The sequence below is a fragment of the Pelodiscus sinensis genome, chromosome 6 (genome assembly GCF_049634645.1).
Source record: "Pelodiscus sinensis isolate JC-2024 chromosome 6, ASM4963464v1, whole genome shotgun sequence".
In the NCBI taxonomy this organism is placed as follows: Eukaryota; Metazoa; Chordata; order Testudines; family Trionychidae; genus Pelodiscus; species Pelodiscus sinensis.
In genome coordinates this window covers 85592097-85613589 of record NC_134716.1, presented here as the reverse complement: position 1 = coordinate 85613589, position 21493 = coordinate 85592097, and the positions used below count along the sequence as shown (strand labels likewise).

At 43.4% G+C, this 21493-nt stretch overlaps 1 protein-coding gene and 1 long non-coding RNA gene across 5 annotated transcripts in view; one reads left to right on the top strand and one right to left on the bottom strand.

Annotated features, from left to right (window-relative positions):
* The window catches only part of LOC106731702 (uncharacterized), a 45524-nt gene extending 43997 nt beyond the window's left edge, over positions 1–1527 (top strand). For both annotated transcript variants that reach the window (XR_001367954.3, XR_012904858.1), the window contains exon 3: positions 679–1527. This is a non-coding gene — a long non-coding RNA (uncharacterized LOC106731702). The remainder of the gene's footprint in view (positions 1–678) is intronic.
* The window catches only part of AGGF1 (angiogenic factor with G-patch and FHA domains 1), a 43167-nt gene extending 31419 nt beyond the window's left edge, over positions 1–11748 (bottom strand). The window contains exons 1-5 of one of the 3 annotated variants that reach the window (XM_075932313.1): positions 11147–11748; positions 9334–9430; positions 7320–7528; positions 4675–4821; positions 1712–1900 (exon numbers count right to left, since the gene is read on the bottom strand). In XM_075932313.1, coding sequence (XP_075788428.1) covers positions 1712–1900; positions 4675–4821; positions 7320–7528; positions 9334–9430; positions 11147–11329 — 825 coding nt within the window. In that variant the 5' untranslated portion in view covers positions 11330–11748. The remainder of the gene's footprint in view (positions 1–1711; positions 1901–4674; positions 4822–7319; positions 7529–9333; positions 9431–11146) is intronic. The other 2 variants (XM_075932312.1, XM_075932311.1) reach the window with 2 other exon arrangements.
* Positions 11749–21493: the final 9745 nt, after the last annotated feature.

Genomic DNA, 21493 nt, shown 5'->3' with positions numbered 1-21493 from the left:
TACAGATAAAAAAAATCTAAATTCCTCCAAGCCTAATTATGGGAAGCGACAAGCTGCCATGTTGAACATGTGATGGGACTGAAAGAATATTTAACTATTTCCAAGACAACAGCAGCTCATATGCCTAGACTCTTGATCTGATTATTTCTGTAGGTTAAACCTACCTTTCAGGGGAGGTAGAAGACTAGCAAATTGAGCTGAAATGCAATAGCAGATGGGACTATTTTGGCACTTTTTACTCTTAAGCTCATGGCTTTCAATTACACAGAAATTCCCAGTGCTATCTATTCTTATCCAACCTTTCATTTCAATATACCCATGTATATTGGGTTTTCCAGACTTCCAGCATTGAAGACAGAGTACAGAAAAATAGAACCAAGTAGATGACGATCTCCCTTCAAAACACTGAGCCTCACACTGATTTTAGTTCCAATACCAAACAAGCCCAAATCTCTCTGACTATCAATAGCAGCATTAATACAGGGAAAGAGTGTATCTTGATCTGACTTGCATTTTTAGTAATTTGCCTGGTATCACCTGAACAAATGCATTAGCAATACTAGGTGTAAAGAGGGGTGAATGGGAAGGTCTACAAGTTTAAAAAAAAAATTTAATTAGGGGACTTGATTCAAGAAGACTGAGAACCCCTATAGTAAAAGCATGTTTTTTCAATTCTAGGTTTCTGACAACATGACTGGCTGAGTCTGAGATGCTCATGTAATTTCATGGAAGAAAACAGCTCATACTGTATTCTGTTTTAGAAATGCAAACTAGCAAACACTGAATAAAGGCAATCAATATAATTAAATTAGCAATAAACAATTTACAATTCAATTACGCTCTTTTTCAATCAATCAATCATTTGACATAACAAATGTTGGTATGCATTAGGAAGATGTTTCTTTAATACTGTTATGAGCAATGGCAACAGAACTTGTACTACGTGAGAATGATAGACATTTTGCAAGCCATTGACTTATTCTGTAGTATATAGTAAACTTTAACATGTAGACCAAAATATAATAAAAAATGAACTAAACTTTTCTTAAAATGGCCACTGAAATCAGTGTGTATTTATGTATTAAGATGTATATCACAATAGTTCAGTTGACACAGTAGCTGACAAAAAGATGTCCTGAACAAAATGGTATTTGAATAAAAGGGTAGGATATAATATTAATTAAAATAATTCCATTAAGATCTTATTGGATCCAAATGACTATATTCAAGAAGCTGTCAATGGAATGGGCCTGGAGGAATACATAAATTCACATTGGTTTGTCTTAAAGTTTTCCTATTTTTATACACAAACAAGAATTTAAAAACAAAGACAGTAAGATAACATTAAAATTCGGACATAAAAGCAATCATCTTCAAACTAAACTTGCTACTCTGTTCCTCGGTTCACTTTGTTGTGCTTTCCTAATGCATTTATCATTAGTATGAGCTTAAAGTGCTACAATATACTTCGTACTACAATTACAGTTCAAACAGAAAAACCAAAGATGCCCTGACTTGGGGCCCTCCCTCAACCCTTCAATGAGAAAATTATTTTAACACTTTACTGTTAATTCTTAACTTTTGGTGGAGTCGTCATTGGTCATATTTTCGATACATATCAATCCTTCCGTTCACAAAATGCACATACATTTCTTAATCACAAGCTGCATCACAAAAATAATTTTTGCATTTGAAAAATGCAAGAAGTTACCTTATGTTCATTTGCAGCAATCCACTCTGCATCTTTTCTTTTCTTTTTCCCTTTTTTATCCTTATTCTGTTGAGTGGTTGATGCCTGGTAAGACTGCAGATCCACTCGTGAATGAAACTGGTATCTGCCACTTTCAACATCACAATAATAATAAATTCCAGTGGCTGGATCATAATAAAGTTGATTTTCCTTTAAAAAGAATACAAGTATAATGCATCTCAAACTGATTTATATACTGACTAGCAAAACATCAAATTAATAAAGAACTGTAAGTTCACAAAAATAGTATTTATATTTAGCACATTGATATATTACATATCTATACCAACAGTCATTGGACAAGAACACACACACAGTATGTAAAGGATCAGATAAAGGATGCAGAATAAAGCTGGACCTATGATCCCAATCCTGCAAACATCTATACACAGGCTCTATTTTACTTCCGCGTGAAGCCCCATGGGCTTCAAATTTTTGCAAGATTGGGGCCGATCAAATCATCATACACATTAACTCTACTAACAATAATACATTAGGAATAAGCATCCCTAAAAGCAGAGAAGTCTCAAAAGGGGTAGCTGTGTTGGTCTGTATCTGTAAAAGCAATGAGTCAGTCCATCCTGTAGCACCCTAATGACTGACAGATTTATCTGGGCATAAGCTTTTGTGGGTCAAAACCTCTTCGTCTGATGCATCCATTCATCCAATGAAGCGGTATTGACCTAAGAAAGCTTATGCCCAAATAAATCTGTTAGTCTTTAAGGTGCCACAGGACTTCCTGTTGAAAAAGCAGAGAATAAAACAAATGGTGCAGGATTGAGCTAAAGTAGTGATTCTATTAGAAAGCTCACAATACTTTTTATCCAGAATGGGTAGGAATCATGTCCCTCACCTGTGTATGTGTCAGGTGCTGGAAATGGATGACAGGAGAGGGATCACTTGATGATTACCTTCCTGTTCACTTCCTTTCTGGGGCATCTGGCATTGGCCACTGTTAGAAAACAGGATACTGAGCTAGATGGACCTTTCATCTGACCCAGTATGGCCATTTTTATGTTCTAAGCTCGTAAATCCAGTCTGTCTTATAGCTGTCCTTCACTTTCTAGAGCTGTCAGTATAACACCTTCCATGAGCATTACATACATTTCCAAAGCATATGACTGAATTTTCCCAAGCAGTGTTTCAAATTTAAGAGTCTAGTCTTCTTCAGTATAGAACTTCCATTAAGATTACAGTGTATGTTCTTCCATTCACAACAAAATGGACCCCTTACGAAAGAAAAGGCATCCACATTTTAAAATGAAGACTCATCTATATTGTTGAAGCTGAATGACCCTTGCAACATTACTGTCTGCATTACATTATTTACAGCTATGCCACTCCAGAATTTCTGGTGAAGGTGTTCCAAGTTCTCTGTCAGCTTAAATGCACCTGCCTTCACACTTAAGTAGATATAATTTAAATCAGTTGGGGATGTGGACTGTTTACACCCCTGAGCGATGTAAGTTATACCAAAGTAATGTATAGTGTAGCCATAGCCTTAATATTCCTTTATTTTCTCCCAAAATTATTTTCAAATAAGCCCAAGAGCATCCAGCTAAACAGAACAATTTCCTACACCTTCTCTGAATATGCTACTACAATCTGTTTTGATCAAAATTTCATTTGTTTTTAAGCTCAATTTTGTCTAATTTTAAAACAGACTCAACAGAAGCTTTGCAATTGTAGAATAATGCGCTATGGAAATCATTTTCTCCTTAATCAACACATCTTTGATAATAAGTATAAAAATGTTAACAGTACACAATATCTGAAAGGAACTAGACCAATGACAGGTAGCCGGCAGTTCACTGGGGTTTTGTGTGTGGCTCATGAGACATTTTGTTTATCATTGCCTACACACAGGGTTGCCAGATTCTGCTGGTTTTCCTCTGCATAGTTTTTCTCCCATCTGGTATTACAAAAGTGACATGCACTTAAAGCAAGGGCACATGAAGTGTGTATGTGCTGACTGTGAGAACCATGTACTCCCTTGCATCCAATGAAAGTGCTGCTACAGTTCAATCAGCATACCCCACAAATTATAGGTACTCACGTGCAGTTAGCAAAATCACTTATCCCAGCAGACAATTATGGTTACGACGATCTTGCAGCCCACTGAGATGAAGAAGGGCCTCTCACTAACCTAGGTTACTCCTTATTGAGCAAGGGCCTAAATTTGCTTTCCAAGCTGGCATTTATCATTGCTTACCCCATAACTTCAGTAACTACACTTTAAAAACAGCATATGTGAACTGGAAGATTGCACACAACATTGCAATTGCATTGTGATGGACCTGATAGTTTGAGAGAAGTGTTACATTCATCTTTGAATTATAGTGAACTTCAATTGGTTCATAAAACTGTAACATCATCAACTTAACAATGCAAAAATTATGGAACATACTATTAAGAATTAATTAAAACACAGTAAACATGAATGATATAAATCAGACACATTATGATTTTTTTTTCCCGATTGATCCACTTAAACAGCTGGATGTCCCATGAAAAACATTCATCAGTATCTGATCTCTGTTGCATCAGTTTCAGTCTACAGTTTAGCCACTGAAAAAATTAGAATTACTCAAGTTTTGTCACTTCATTTAGAAAAAATGTCCTTGGTTATGAAATTTGCCTTTTCAAATTATTTCCCAGGATATGTGCATGAAAACCGTCTTTACCAAAAGTACACTTCTGAAACTAATGCTTATTTCTACCAGAAATCACTGGCAATTTAATAATCATTTATAAAGTTGACATGGTGATAAGCACTCTCAATCATATTTATTTAAATTATAAAATCAGCTTGGGACTTAGTTCTCTGTTAATACCATTCATCTTTACTACTTCAGCTTTTCTTATACCAGGCAAACTGTACAGATCCATATATGCGAAACACCTATGACTGAAAAAATACTTACCGAATTGTAGTAGAATCCAGTGCTATGATCATAATACAATCCAGTAGTCTCATCATAAATAAATCCAGTCTGCGATACAGCAGCTTCTGCAGCTGCTCTCAAGCTTTCTGCTAATGTACCTTCTGCTAATGAAGTATCTTCTGCTTCCTAAGATTAAATTAAAAAAATAAGATTCTTGATATAAGAAAGATCAGCTTTTATTACTCCAAATAAATAAATAATTTTAATAAATTGATAACAATCTTGTGCCTTGGGATCTGGATGGCTCAGGGGATTGTTAATGAAGAAAAAGAGGTTGAAAAGCTGTCTGTACTTTTGTCAATACTCCTACTGACATCAACTGGACCAGGAATTCACCCAAAGCATTTAATTTTTCATTAATCAATTCAAAAGTTACTCAGGTCACTGACAGGAGTGAAGATATTCTCAGTAATCCCATCTATTTGGCTTCAGTAACCTTTATGAAATAATTTTTGGTTCTAGTTCAGTTTACTGTTTAAGTACTAGATTGCAAAACCAGCACCACAACTGAGATAGTACATTTGCAGGTACCACCCCCACCATTCCCATTCCCATTGGCCATGGTTCCCAGCCAACGTAAGTGATTAAGGTGGAGCTTGTAAGCAAGTACAAGGACAGAGCTTTCCTGCGCTGCCATGCTGAGCTGCTTCCTCCTCCCTGCCAGGTAGAGCCTGCGAACCAGATGAGGCATGTGGCTTGCCTTGATCTGGCCCGTAAGGCTTGGGGCTCCTATCCCCACAGCAGGGAGCCAGCACTGGCACTCAGACATTTAGCGGGCACTGAGACTTAGGGATTCACCGCATGGCTGGAGCACCAGCACCAGGTTGCCCCACTGCAGAAGGGAGAAGCCTTGCAGGCCAGATCAAGGCAAGCCACGGGACAGATCTGACCCGAGGACAATAGGTTTCCCATCCCTGGCCTTGATCCATCCTCTTTAGAACCCTCTCCCTTCAGGTAGTTTAAGGATTCTATTAAATCCCCCCTCACTTGTCTCTTCCGCCAACTAAATAAGCCCAGTTCCCTCAGCCTCTCCTCACAAGTCATACACCCTAGCCCCCTAAACATTTTCACTGACCTCCACTAGGCTCTCCAATTTGTCCACATCCTTTCTGTAGTGGAGGGCCCAAAACTGACACACATAACAAATTCGTTGCACTCAGAGGCAGGAAAATTAGAAGGAAAGACTGATACCTAACCCTACCCTCCAGCATATCTACCTCTTACCCCAAGTACTGTATTGTATGATAACCATCTATAACACCTCCTGTTGTATGAGCATCTTTTATTAAAACTTTCCTAGATCATTAGCAATTTATAAATGTATCCTTCATAGAAAGTGACCATAAACTCTAAAATATAAACATCAAAGTCACGGGTTTGAGTCCACCCTCTGCTGGCACCCAGGCTCTTAATCCCCTCTTCTATTGATGGATGAAGTTCCTTTTTCCTAAACCTTTACAAATTTTAGCTCTTCAGCTTCCAGCATACACATAATGCTATGGTCTGCTCTCTCAAGCATACAAAAATATAATCATATCACTAACCTTTTCTAAAACTCCTTCACTGTTCCCCATTCATTTCAGGATTCATTTAAAAATGAACTGCTTTAATTGTGTAAACTAGTTGTAGCCTACTTGCAATGCTATGGTAAGAAGAACAGTATGAATTCTTTGGCCATGCATATACTAGTACTTATGTTGGCAAAATGTTTGTTGCCTGGGGATGTGGGGAAAAAAACCCTACCCCATGTGACATAAGTTTTCCTGGCATAAGCCATGTGTCCCACAGATATAGTTATTGCCGTTCATTGAGCTGGTCTTACTATGTTGATGGCAAAGCTCTTTCCCATTGTCATAACATGGCTACACAAATGATCTTATAGCAGCACAGCTGTATTAATACTATACTTTTTCTTTCCCCACACATCTGGAGTTTCTTCTCATGCATACCTTCAGTGCAGTACCTGCGAGCTTAAATTCCATGCCCACTACTGCATAACTCTCCAGCTGTACCTCCACCCCACCTGCACATGTATTGCAAATACTTCTGGCTGGGCTACCTTTTATGCTCCTATACCAGGCCAGGGCTATTTTACTTATTTTACATGCACATATACACACACTTTTAAACTGCTCTTTAAAAAAAAAAAAATGTGGTTCCAGCTTCATAGAGATGGCCAAATCAGCAGACTGCTATGCCTAGAGGACACATGGTTATGTAATGCCTTTTTAAAAAAAGCAAAACAAATTAGAAATACTGTTGGGTACTTATAGTTCCACATAATGCAGATTAAAATAGCATCTTCTGTGCAAAAACATACTGCAATTACAGCTCCTAATCTAAATTTTATGCATCTTAAATTTTCTTGTTTAAAACATGCATACACCTCTTCAACCTAGCCACTGATCCTGCACCCAGATCCTCATTGGTGGACCCGATCACAGAACTGGCACCCTAGAGTTATTGCACAAAAGAGAAAAGTTTGTGAACAATCTTTGTACTGGATCACTGAAACAGCCATCTCATACAATAATAATGGAACTGAAGCTGGACTTTCAAACTCATCGATATGCTGACAGATTAAGGACGCCCAAAAGTATTTCAAAAACATATAGTTCTACTACCTGTAAATTCTCGATTAAGTTATCCCCTTGTCCACATTCAGCAAGTTCTGTGCTACTCATGTATGAATCAATATCAGCACCTGCCTGAGCCTGCTCTGAAGAAGAATTAGGATCAAGACCTTCATTCTCATGGTTCTGCTGCACTGATAGTTCAGATGTGTTATCTCGATGGTCAATGTTGTTACAATAATTCTGATAATAGTAATAATCTGTAAAAAAGTAAAGATTTCAAAAATTAGCAATTTAGTAACATTTTACACAAATTAACCTGAGGGACCTAATGCATGTGCTTTACTTTTCATGGGTAGACAGTAGGAATGTAAAAAGTAGTTTAAAATGTAACCGTGTGATTGCTAAACAAATCCTGGCAGTTACACGCACTGTGGGCTCTACAGTATAAAACTTACATATAAAGCTTTATACTGCAGAGCCACAGTACAGCCTCCCTGGGGTGCCAGCGTGTAACAACCTGCCAAGGGGGAGGAGGGATGTACAGGCTGATCCTGCCACAGACAGGGACTGCTCTGGTTGGAGCAGCCCTCGTGTGCAGTGAGTCCTGAGGGACTAGAGGAATCCTCTGCCTGGGGCAGGTGGGCAGCAACTCCAGCCCCTACCAGAAACCAGAACCACTAAGCCTCACCCCTATTATTTATTCTATTATGCTAGTTTCTGGGGACTTCCATTAAAGATCAGCATCTCATTGTGCAAAGCACTGCATAGACAAGTCAAACAAAAGAGACACTCACAAAAAAACCAAAAAGTAACGGGTTCCTTGTCCTGGAAGCTCACAATCTAGAAATCAGATAGCATATAAGTGGATGGAACCAAAGGGACTGGGATGATAATAAAATGAACTGTGTTTAGTAGAAAAGCTTCAAGTATAAGCTTATTATAATTGGAGTTCCTCAGTCCATCTGCCCAAGTTCTCTATGACTAGAAATATTGACCCTTGCAATATCCCAGATATTTAACACATCTCTTTCCCAAAACTTCACCTCAAGGTGTGAAGTTTACAGTTTAATTCTCTCAGGGGCATGCAGGTAGTTGTATAGGAGTCAGTATGTACTTTGTACAGTCTAACTCCTTTACACTTAGTGCTGTAAAGCACAGAAGAGTACAGTGTATACCAAATAAATAGTAAATGCATATCCCTGCCTCAGTTTCTTCACCACCAGAGAAATCTTTAGGCTATGGTGTGAGTCTCTTGGGCCATCCAGACCCTGGAAAGGAGACAGGGTCCTCCTTCCTCGTAAGACTTCTATTTGCTGGGTGACTTTTCCCTTCTGGACTTGACAAAATGGACCCTTGAGCAGACCAGTTTCTGCCCTTTTAAAGCCTTCAGCTCCATGTACATTGACTCCATTGCCAACTTCCTCACATGAGCATAAGCCTCCACCATGTGACTTACCTAGACCTCCCACCATTAAATCAGTTCTCCTGCAGAGGTTTTTTTAGCAGATCAGCAACTGCTGATTTATTGGTAAACTACAGCTTTTCTTTTGCCACCAGTCTTTTAAATGCCAACCCAGCACAGAGGCAAACAGAACTTGGAGAAAGACAAAAGGCTGCAGTCTTATAGACACATTGGATTCACAATCCCACACAGAGTTCAAAAATTGTAGAAACATATTCCCAGTTTCTCATAAGTAGCTTTCAAAATTTTGAAGAGCTACCTTTTTATGCATGCATAGAGGGCAGCATGGTTGCTTGAGGGTGAAGCAGACAAGCGACAACTGAAACTATATCATCCCCAGCAGTACAAAGCCCATGTCAACAGTTTGATTTCACAGCAGGGCTTAATAGTGAAAGGTCTTAAAGGCAATTACAAGAAGCTGTGTTTGATGCAGGAGAGGAAGGGAAGCTGCGTGTGCATCTAAAATAAGCTTCAAATTAATAAGAAATGGAAAAGAATTTTTTTACATGGCTAGTTAAGTCAATGAACTAATTTAACTAATGAATGAAAGTGCTAACGATCTTTCTTTCCACTCTTTCCAGTGATATTTCTACTGGGTACCTGATTGATGCCAAGAAGCATCATCTTCAGTTTGCACTTCTACACTAGCAGTCTGTGTTTTCTTCCTATCATGGACTTCCTTACTGAGCTCTTCAACCTGCAATAAAAAGTGTTTATTATAAAAAATATTAAATCACAGCCAAAATAATTATCCATCTTAGAAAACTATATTTCTCTATTTTCTTAGAGATTTTGTGAAGAAACAACTCTAAGTCTACCATAATTGATTTTTATTAATAACACAAAAGTTATACAGGCAGTCCCCGGGTTACGTACAAGATAGGGACTGTAGGTTTGTTCTTAAGTTGAATCTGTATGTAAGTCGGAACTGGCGTCAGCCGCTGCTGAAACTGATCAGTTTTAACAGCGGCTGAATCTGGACGCCAGTTCTGACTTACATACTGATTCAACTTAAGAAACCCAGGCGTCCCCAAGTCAGCTGCTGCTGAAACTGATCAGCAGCTGATTCCAGGAAGCCTGGGGCACAGCAACTCTGCCTCGGGCTTCCTGTAGTCAGCCGCTGGTCAGTTTCAGCAGCGGCTGACTTGGGGACGCCTGGGGCAGAGCAGTTGGGGTGCTGCTGGGTTGCTCCAGTAGCGCCGCTCCTTGGCGCTACTGGAGCAACCAGCAGCACCCCATCTGCTCTGCCCCAGGCGTCCTGATTCAGCCACTGCTGAAACTGACCAGCAGCGGCTGAATCAGGACGCCTGTGGCAGAGCAGCTGGGGTGCTGCCGGGTTGGTACAGTAGCGCCGAGGAGCGGCGCTGCGGGACCAACCCGGCAGCGCCCCAGCTGCTCTACCCCAGGCGTAGGCAAGAAAAGCCTGGTCTGCTGGGGGGGAAGGGAGGGCACTAGTTGCACCCCCCCCCCCCCAGCAGACCAGGGAGACGTGGGTGGCGGGACCGCCCGCGTCCTCCACGGCTTTGCTCCTTCTCCCTGGTCTGCTGACCGGGGAGACGGGGAGCAAAGCCTTGGAGCACGCCCGCTGCGGGCGTGCTCCGCGGCTTTGCTCCTGGTCTCCCTGCAGACCAGAGAGATGGGGAGCAGCTTTTCTCGCCCCGGAGGACGGGGGTGGCGGGACTGCAGCGCATCTCGGGGACTGCCTGTACTGATTAAAGAAGGAAATGTGAAAGAAGAGACCTAACCCTTAATGTTTGTAAGATTAAACATTAAAATTAAAACACTTGTTTTTCAGGTACCCCTAACCTAAAGGATAACATTTATCATCTTAGTATACCATAGATTGTGATGTGTATTAAAACATGTGAACGCAATAAAACCTCTGTACTGTCCCAAATCTTCACCCCAAATCTTCACCAAAGTGTCTCATCATTTTCCTTCTCTTTGCCTCCTGATTGTCCTCTCCTCCCTAGGATAATCTTCCCTTTTGATTAAGGAGCCAGGTTTATAATTCTGAATATTACAACAGAACGTACTTGTAACTGGTCGTTTAAAAATACTTTAACTAAGATTCTCAACCTGACCGACAAGCTAAATTAGACCCACTATGCCGGTGGCACTTTCTCGGACCTGATGACTGTTATGCGCTTATGCCTGGGGCTGCTGCTGAGGAAAAACATCAGCGACATGACGGACTTCCCGGGCCCAAAGCCTGTCAAGAGCCAGAGGGAGCAGGGGCCTTGGCATGGAGGAGACCCGGCTCTAAGAGGGACCCCCTGACCACTCAGGGATCTACGTGGTGCCTGGCTGCTAGGGAGGGGGCAGCCCGCGGGTGGGAAGGGGGCGTGTCTGGGTGACGGCGGGGGAGGCGGCAGACCCAGCCGGCAGCGGAGGGGCAGGTCGGGGTCGGTACCTGTGTTTGCAGCGCCTCGTTGCTCTCCTGGGCCTCGCGGTAGAGCCGCTCCGTGTGGCGCAGCAGCCTCTGCACCTGCTCCAGCTGGCTGCGGCAGGACCCCAGCTCCGCCTCCAGCGCCTCCAACTTCCCCTGCAGAGCCCGCAGCTCGGCGCCGGGCTCCGGGAGCGGCGGGGAGGCCATGCCGGGCTCTAGCTCCCTCAGCGGCCGGATCAGAGGCGCAGCCGGAGCCAGGAGACAAAACAACAGCGACCCCCCAGCCCGGCGCCCCCCGCCATGGCCCGGGCCGGCCCCTCCCGCTCAGTCCCGCCTCGCCGCGGAGCCCCTCGCGCTCTGCTAACACTGCTGAGGAAAAGTTTCCGGCGGGAACTAGAGGCGGCGGCGCCGCGCGCGCTACAGTAGCGGGCGGGGCGGGGCGGGGGCGAGTGACCCGGAAACGGTTCTGAATAAACAGGAAGCGACCGAGCTCTGGGCTCTGTTGTTCCGGCGCGCGGGGGGCACAATGAGCCGCGTTTAGGGGAGCGGGGGGGAGGCGCGGCCAGGAGGCTGCAGGGGGCCGTGGCCAGTAGCCGGCGGGGTAGGAGCGCCTGATCCGGGCACCCGCGTTGCTCAGCTGGGGCCTTGTGGAGCAGGCGGAGAGCGAGGGCGCGCGGCTTGTAGAAAGCTGCCGCCTATGAGGTTGCTCCACTTTGGGGGCGCTGAGCATGCTCAGTAGCTCTGTTGAAGCCACTGCCCTTCGCCCTGCCCACTCGATACCTTCTTGCTTTTTAGAAGGGGCTAAACACAGGAGGGAGTGAAAATTAACTGGGCGGAGTGTGTGTGTGTGAAGCAGCTTCAGGCAGGGTTAGAATCGGTGCTGGAGCAAACTCAGAGCTGGTAGGTTGTTCGCTCCCACAAACACTGCCCCCCCCCCAGCCAGTGCGAGTGTAGAGCTGGTGCTTGCGATGGGGGCAGCACACACAACCCTGTGCCCCAGCTTTTCCCCCCTGCCTAGGAGCCAGACTTGCGGTATAATCCACAGTGCAAGAAAAGCAGAAAGCCTGCTTTAACACCCCTATTGGTCACCATACAGCAAGGCAACCTGTACGCTGAAAACCACTGATCTACACCAATCTTCTCTACATTACTGCAATTGCTCTTGTTCTGGGGACAGGGTTTGCTTCACTCTGCTCCTGTTCCTAGAAACTACTATGAGTCAGTAGTAATCTCTCTGAGCTGGAAGATTGCTGATCAGCCTGTGGTCATCACATCTCAGAGCAGCTTCAAACCAAGCAGAAGAGTGAGTGTTTTCAACCTGCTCATATCTTAGAATTAAAATCTGAATATGGTACAGAAACTGGTGTTTCAAAAAATACAACCCAAGTTCTTTGAATAATGGGATAAATTACACAGTAAACAGTTGCATTCCCCCTTCCTGCATCCTGATAAATTCTTGCTGAGGCACAAGTCAGAGTTTTGTCTTCTAGGAATTCTGACAGTATTATTCATTTAACTCGAGAGCTATTGTATTCAAAACCCTGAATGGAAGGTATAATCTTTAATACTTTGTCAGATTCAAAGAGTATCACAGGTTGATTAGTAACTTTACACTTTATACATACAAGCATTGTAAACAGAATATTGCTTAAACCAGAAGTCACTGTGTAATATACATTGGCTTGTGAATCTTGGTATATAAATTTCAACAGCTTTGCTTCTTTTATCATATCTGTGCAACAAAAGTGTGATCTGTAACATATGCATTATAAAGTAAGAAACAACCATAACACACTTCAGCACTTTATTACATATGTACATTTTTCAACTCACTTCAGAGAAATTCAGTCTATAGTATGGCATAAAACATCATAGCTAAATATCTTCAGAGCCTGAAAAGAGACTGCAGTGTATCAAAAGCCTTGAGTTTTTGTACTGTTTGACCTTTGTAGTAGAGAAAGCCTGAGACATGAGGCCTTGTATGAGGCCAAAAGGTTGCCAATATAAAATGAAGTTAGCAAGAGTCAGGCTGTGATAAAAAATCAGGCCATGTTACAAAACATGTCCGTGTGCAAGGTCATTGAACTTGGCAAAAACAGGGCTGATATTGGAAAACCCCAACACTCCTAAGAAGTGCTAGGTAAGAACACACAAATGCATTCCAGAAGGGCAATACCAGAACACTGATACCAAGTTATAGTATAAATTCTCCACAAACATGATACAGGGACACACCACACTGACCCCTTCTAAAGATAAGATCAAGATGGCATTGTGATGGATAGAAATATTTTGATTGAACTAACTTATACAAGGTGAAAAGTGGTGACAAACCACATCAGTGGCAATATGTAACTTATTCTATTAGTATATAAATGAGGAGTCCCAGATGGAATGTCTTGGTCCAGTGTAGAGGGAAGAGAGTCCCCAGCTCTCACTGAGCCAAGTCCATTGTAACAGGTAGCATCTCCTGTGTGTTGCAGATACACTGGGATTGTGCTTAGTTGTCAATCAACCTCAGCATCAGCAACAACACTGAACTGAATCTGTGGTCTTGGGTAGGTCAATTGAGGTCTGTTGAGTCAGCTGTCTGCACAGAGCTAGTGCAGCACACACACAATAAACACACAGCCAACAATGGACAATAACATGCAAACAAGTTTTATGGGGTCCTCCTACTTAACAGTATTCAGTCCTTTAGTTAATAGGTGACTTGCTCTTCTCCACTTGTGGTCAGACAGAAAATCTATTACAGGTTTTGAAATATCCATTCCCTAGATTTCCAGGAGGCTATTGCTACACTTTTGCTTTTCCCATAAAATAAGTTGATTCAACTAGAGCTTTACAACTCCTTACTGAACTCTGTTTTAAATATGATGTTTCCCTCTCTTAGGCTATGTCTAGACTGCAGGCTTCTTTCAGAAGAAGCTTTTCTGGAAGAGATCTTCCTAAAAAAACTTCTTCAGAAAGAGAGCGTCCACACTGCCAAAGTGCATCAAAAAGCAATCTACTTTTTCGAAAGATAGCGTCCAGACTGAATGGATGCTATCTCACATGTAAGCTGTGATTACTATGGATGCAATGGCCACCAGGGCACCTGTGCTTTTTCCTCTTTCCTCTTCTTGCGAAAGAACCCCCTCTTCCCCATCCACACATGCCTTTTTCCGAAAGAACTCTTTCGGAAAAAGGCTTCTTCGTAGAAAGAGGTTTACCAATATCGGAAAAACACCTCTGTTCTTTCAATTTTCAAAAAACGCGATTGCAGTGTGGACGTAATTGAAGTTTTTTTGGAAAAACAACTGATTTTCCAAAAAAACCTCTGTAGTGTAGACATACCCTTAAAGAGAACAAAGGCATTTGTCTGTTCAGAATAGCAAATTTCAGGGAGCAACATTAATTAATGCATTTTAGTGGTCAGGAAATGCTTAGTCCAAAATTAATACAGAGGTTGGATTGAAGTATGGTCAATTTCAGTGCTTCTTTCACTGAATGCTACCCTTATGGTTAAACTTTCCCATTATTTTTTCTCTTCTGTTTTGCACTCTCAATTGTTTCACTTCAAGCAAAGTGGAGTGGAAGAGGAAATTACAGATGGTACCTTCACTTATTTATATTGACTGACAATTTTGAAAATTAAGTAGTCACTGAAGACACAACATGCAAACAATTGCCCTAAATTTTCTTCATTCTAAATGTGATCTAGTGTAGCCAGACAGGAACCCCCTGCTACATCCATCTTGCTTGCCCCTCTAAGATGCCTCAGAGCACACAGGGCACAGAGAGCAATAAAATCAGTATAGTCTTTGATACCTTAACAGAAGGCCTGGATATGCTGGCTCATCGTGACCCTGGACAACTGTAAACATAGTTAAGAGGGCCATCAAGCCAGTCATTGACCAAGAGGCTGCAGAAACTGCCCTTGGCTAGCACCGATATTGATACGATCACACAACCATCCTGGGAGAGGAATCTCCCGCTGAGTAAAGAATGTCCAGTACTCCCAATTTAGTTATCTCTCTCTTACAAGTGTAAATTACGTTCACAACTCCCTTGTAAGAACTGGCATCACAAAGACGAACCAGCACAATTTGGCACCTTAGATAAGAAAGAGAATATGTGACCCCACGGATATAAAGATGGGCCCAGCAGCACACTCACTTTGAGTACCAATCTACCAACTACCTGCTGGTCAGGTTAGGTGATTGACTCCCGAGATCCACATGGGGACGCCCAGCCTCGTATTCGTCTTTCCGAGGAATTGAGTGACCGATCCTGGCCTGACACGCTGGAATCGAGAGATGCAGAAGGGGGTAAAAATTGTACTTGTATGTGTTCCTTTATTTTTTTTTGTCTTTGTGCACGTATAGCATTAGAGTTCTATAAGGCTAAGTTGTCATTTTGGTACCGTTATTTTGGTAAGCTTATTCAACCGGTGTGTATTGTTTCCCTCCTTTCCTTTGTAGCCATTTAAAACCTGTATTTGCTAGCAGTTAAGAAGTAGAGCAATAGCCATTGTAACCGTATGTTTATAAGTTTCTCTAACAAACCTGTAACTGTTTAAGCTTTAACCTGACTCCTCCTGTTGCTGTAACAGAACCAGACACAATTAAAAGAAGTGTAGCCAGTCAGGGATAAACGCAGTAAGAGCTGAGTGTTGAGTCGTGCCGCCTCCATGGGGCAGACTCTTGGGGCACCCGTCAGCCTCCCTGGCTGCCTGCTGCGAAGTGGCTTTTGTCCTAGCAGTTAAAGACTCGGGTGTAACACGCTCTGTCTCTCTGCAACACTTTGGGGCACCCGTCAGCCTCCCTGGATGCCTGCTGCGAAGGGACCCCGTCCTAGCAGCTAAAGACTCGGGTGTTTGTCAGGGCTCACAGACCACTCACTATCCCGGCCTCCGGCTGACATTGAGCCTCCAAAATACTGTTAAGTCCACTTGCTAAATAAATACTGCCATTCAATTTTGGGAAAATATAGTACATTACATGCTTTTATTCTTTCTATAAGTGCTCTTGTATAATTTTGGGGGGTTCTCTTTTTTTACTTTGTCTTTGTCTATGCAAAGTGGTGTTTTCTCAGTATGCAAAGTAGTTGCAAAGGGTCCCCTGTGGGTTTACTAGAACTATTTTAACAGGTGATTTCTGGACATGGTCATCTACCAAAGCAGTGAATTTGTAGAAGTAGACTGGTAAATTCTACAGGCACAATATGGGATAATATAGGTTGGACCTCCCTTGTCTGGCACCCTCAGGACCTCACCTGTCCCAAAAGAGGGAGTTTTCCAGTTCATGGGAGGTCCCTGCCACCAGCCTCCTAGGACGCTCCCCCTCCCTGCAGCTGGCTCCACTCCAGCCCCACTGCTAGTGGGCTGCAGCCTGCAGGGTTTGGACTTGGGCTCTGACCAACGGGGGCTCCCTGGGGATGGAGATTCAAAGCTGTAGCAACCCCACTTCTCCTCTGCCCACCCGGGAATCCCTGGGCATGGGGCTTGCCGGCTGCTCCATTTCTGCTGTGCTCTACTAGGAATCCCTGGGGACATGGCTTGCTGGTTACCCCACTTTGCTGGAGATCCCAAGGGACAGGGCTTGCTGCTGGCTGCCTTGCTGCTAACCTACCTGGCTGGGACTTCCCAGGAATGGGTCTTGCCAGTCCCACTGCTATCCCACTTGGCCGGGCTCCCCGGGGTTGGGGCATGCGCTCCTGGGTGCTGGGGCTCTGATCCAGCAACATCTGTGGTCCACTGGACCAGAGAGTCCCAGATTTCGGAGGTTCAACCTGTAGGAGGAGGAGTGCATATACTGGTTACATTACATCAGAACTAGGATGCATTCAAGCTGCCATTTAATCAAACTGCCCCTAAAGTCACTGGAGTAATGAAATACAATGCATGTCTAGAGCTTTATCAATAGGAGACACTTGTGGACTAATGCCAGATCTCATAGAAATAATAACAACTATACTGTTGCAACTTTTGATTGTAGACCATGTCTTAGTTTCAGGATGATAAAATACTTGTAAGAAACTTGAGTGTCAGACACTTAAGGAAGAAAACCTGGTCTTTGGAGAGTAAAAATGTTTGTCTTGAAACACAGTGTATTATCCACATCCCTAAAGCACAAGTTAATTTACCCAACACCCAAATATCAGAAGACTATAAACAAATTAAAGGGTGGTGAACGTGTCCTTTGTAGTCCATGTTTACAACCCTCATACTCAACTGTTGGGTGTGAGGGTTGTAAGTGTGAAAGGGGAAGATTAGGCTGCCATAACTCTGGAAAATCATCCAAAGCTAGGTAACTTTAATAACAATAATTCTTTCTGATTACATACAGCATACGCTAATATATAATATTTAATGCATGGTTCATCTTTTTTTATTTATCCACATCTTAGATCTATTATTTTACCAGACAATGGTGTTTATAATCAATAGTGAAAAGTATCTTAAATCAAGTATGGTTACACAAGCTATTCTAGATACATATGATAACATGAGAGTCTGAGGTTAAATAAAATTACAATACAACAAAGCATCATGCAATACTGACAATGGCTAGCTATTAGAATTAACTCTTCTTGGTCCCACGCATACACGTCAGAGGGTGGATCTCTTTGCTTTTCTAGTACTTGGCCCAGTACTGCTATGTTGGGTCCCCAGTCTTTTGCAAATGGACCCCATCTTTGAATCATAGAATCATACAATATTAAGGATTGGAATAGACTTCCCCCTGCTCACAGCAGAACCAATCCCAAGTAAATCATTCAAGCCAGTGCTATGTCAAGCTTGGCCTTAAAAACCTATAAGGATGAAGATTCCCCCACATCTCTAGGTAACCCATCCCAGTTACCTCCCTCCTAGTGAAATAGTTTTTCCTAATATCCAACCTAGACCTCTCCCAATGCAACCTGAAACTAGAGCTCCTCATTCTCTCATCTGTCACCACTGAGAGTAGCCTAGCTCTATCCTCTTTGGAGCTTCTCTTCAGGTAGTTGAAGGCTACTATCCACTCCCCCCTCATTCTTTGATAGACCAAATAAGCCCATTTCCCTCAGCATCTTCTCATAAATCATGGACCCCAGCCCACTAATCATTTTCACTGCTCTCCACTGGACTCCCCAGTTTGCCCATCTACTTTCTGTAATGGGGGCAAGAGGCCAAAACTGGACATAATACTCCAGATGTGGCCTCACCAGAGCTGAATAGAGGGGAATAATCACTTCCTCAATCTGCTGGCAATGGTCCTACTAATGCAGCTCCACATGCTGATAGCTTTCTTGGCAACAAGGCCACATTGTTGATTCATATCCAGCTTCTCATCTATTGTAATCCCTGGGTCCAGAAATACCACTTAGCCAATCAGTCCCTAACTTGTAGCAGTGCATGGGATTCTTCCCTCCTAAGTGCAGAACTCTTCACTTGTCCTTGTTGAACCTCATCAGATTTCTTTTGGCCCAATCCTCCATTTGTCTAGGTCACTGTGGATACTATCCCTTCCTTCCAGCATATCTAACCCGCCCCTCCCAGCTTAGTGTCAACTGCAAACTTGCTCAGGGTGCAGTCCATCCCATCATCCAAACAATTAATGAAGATCTTGAACAAAACCGGCCCCAGGACCAACTCCTGGGGCATTCTACTTGATGGCAGCTGCCAACTAGACATCAAGCCACTATCTGTTGAGCCCGATGGTCTAGCCAGCTTTTCTATTCGCCTTATTGTCCATCCATCCAAATAATAATATTACTCCCTAATACTATGGGAGACTGCATCAAAAGTTTTGCTAAAGTTGAGGTATCTCACGTTCACTGCTTTCCCTACATCCACAGAGCCAGTTATGCCATCATAGAAGGCAATTAGGTTGGTCAGGCATGACTTGCCTTTGGTGAATCCATATTGATCATGATCACTTTCCTCTCCTCAAATCTGAGGAATTCTACTGGGAATCTGCAGACCAGCAGGTACCCCATGACCTTGCATAACAAGGTCATGGACAGGGTAGTTGAGCATGCAATCGGTTTTATTTTGGGAGGTACCATCACTCAGGAGAACAATTAATTTCCTTCCTCATGGGCAAGATTATAAAAGGATCCTGGGGGTTCCTCCATCTTTGCCTTCAACCCTGCTCTTGACATCTTTGTTATGGACAGAGAACCCGGAAGGATCTGTGGACCCATCTTACCAAAGGATGTACACCAGAGACTTTCAAGCTAGCAGTTTATTACATCTCTGCTAAGAACTTGGTGACTGATGTATGCAATGTGCTTTCTTTTACAATTCTACTCTCAATCTTTTCTTTCTTTCTATTAATAAACTTTTAGATTTTAGTTTCTAAAGGATTGGCACATCGTGCTCTTTTGGGTAAGATCTAAGGTATAAATTGGCCAGTCTTTGGGACCGGGAGAACTTGTTCAGAGTTGGTGAGATTGATTTCCATAACCTCTCATTTGTGTTAAGAGTGGTGCTGGTTATTGCACAGATAAAGATCGAGTGTCTAAGGGGATTGCTTATGTAACTTCTTGCTGGCCAGATTGGCAGTTGAAGTACTATTGGACTGGTTTGATGTGTAACCCTCCTGCTGGGTAGGCCTGGCAGTAACCAGAGCTGCGTTCAATATCTTCGGGTCTATCTCAAACAGAACCGGCTCGAGGCCCCACCCAGTAATCTGGGAAATTCACACACCCCTGGGTGCCTCTGAGACACAATGCTTCCCCACTCACAAACACTGAGTCTGAGTGTAAGAAAGAAACATTTAATGAAACAGAGAGAGAAGTCACACGGCATTAACTTGGGGAAAACACCACAAACAGAGTTCATAACCCAAACATGAGCTAAGCCCCCCCCAGCCAAGAATCACCTGAAGTCCAAAGTCAGACACCCCAAAAGTCTCTGTCCCTGGTCCGTGTCACCCGGAGTCCCAAAGTTCACCCACAGGGTTTCACCTCCCAACCTGGGTAGAAATGGAGGTGGGAGGATAGATAGGGGGCACCTTACAACACTCCACCACGCTTCACCAGCTGTCTCGTCCCACACCACCAGACGCTCTGCTGGTCACCTGCCACTGCTCCTTGCCTGCTGCTGCTGCTGGTCGCCCTCCTCGCCTGCTACCGCTCTGTGCCACATTGCTGATTGCCGCTCCTCGCCTGCCGCTGCTCCTTTTGGCCAAATCAGTGATTTCAGCTCTCAGTGATTTCAACTCTTTAGCCATCAGCTGGACTTGCAAAGGAATCCAGCTTCCACTGGACTAGCAAAAGAAAAGACTCCTCAGGGAGTCTGCTTTAAGTCTGTCCTTGAAACAAAGGGGGAAAGGGGCAGGTTGGGCCAGTCTTACAGCTCACACCTGGCAGGTGTGACACAGGCTGATTCTAGCCCTTTAACCCTTCCCCCAAGCTCAGTTCACTCAACTCTGGAAGGGGGGAGGCTTGCTCCTCTGAGATGTCTTACTCTGATGGTGGTGTCTCTCCTGCAAGAACTGGTGGCATGTTTTACAGTTCCCTCATTTAGGGGTAGCATGCTTAGTGACCCCCACAACAGTCCCAAATTATTTACAATTCTCCACATTCCATTCCAATACTGACCCTCCATCAGCCCTGGCTGAATAGGATTTACAAAGCCACACCTCGTATTCTCTACTGAGCTGTATTTACATATCATCAGTTAACAGTTAATTACCTTGCAGAGCTAAACAATTGCAGTGGGCACACCCACCCCTCCTTTTAGTTGGCTGATAGCAAGCAGCAGTTCAGCCCCTGCTTACAGATGCTTTTATAGAGGAGGACCCCTGGTTTTGGGCTGTAAGTAGCCCTGGCTCTAAGCATTTTGCCCTGATTTGGCCCTCACCGCAGAGGTCTCATCCCCCTTTTATATTAAACCATGCTTCAGTAATAAGGTGTCAGCCGACGGTCAGGGCAGTGTGTGTGTGTGTTTCCGAGAAAAGGTTTAACGTCCGTGCCTTTACTGCTAGGACCTGGCTCCCATCGCAGAGGGTGGCCAGCAGGCCAACAGACGCCCTGTTATATAGGAAGAGCTTATTACACCTTAGATTTTAGCTGCTAGAACACAGGGGTTCCTTCGCAGAGGGCAGCCTTGGGGAAAGGCTGAAAGGTGCCCCAGTGGATTGTGCCACCTGGGTGTGACACAAATCCAAACGCCCAAGCTCTCCCTATATCTGTCCCTTTATGACCGGCTGAAGTTCTTTTAAATTGTGCTTGCTTCTGTTACAGCAACTGAAGGAGTCAGGTTAAAGCTTAAACAGTTACAGGTTTATTTGAGGAAGCTTATAAATCATATGGTTGCAATGGCTATTGTTCTGTTTCTTTACTAGCAAAATATAGATCTTAAAAATGGTTACAAAGAAGATAAAGATAGAAAAATAGAAA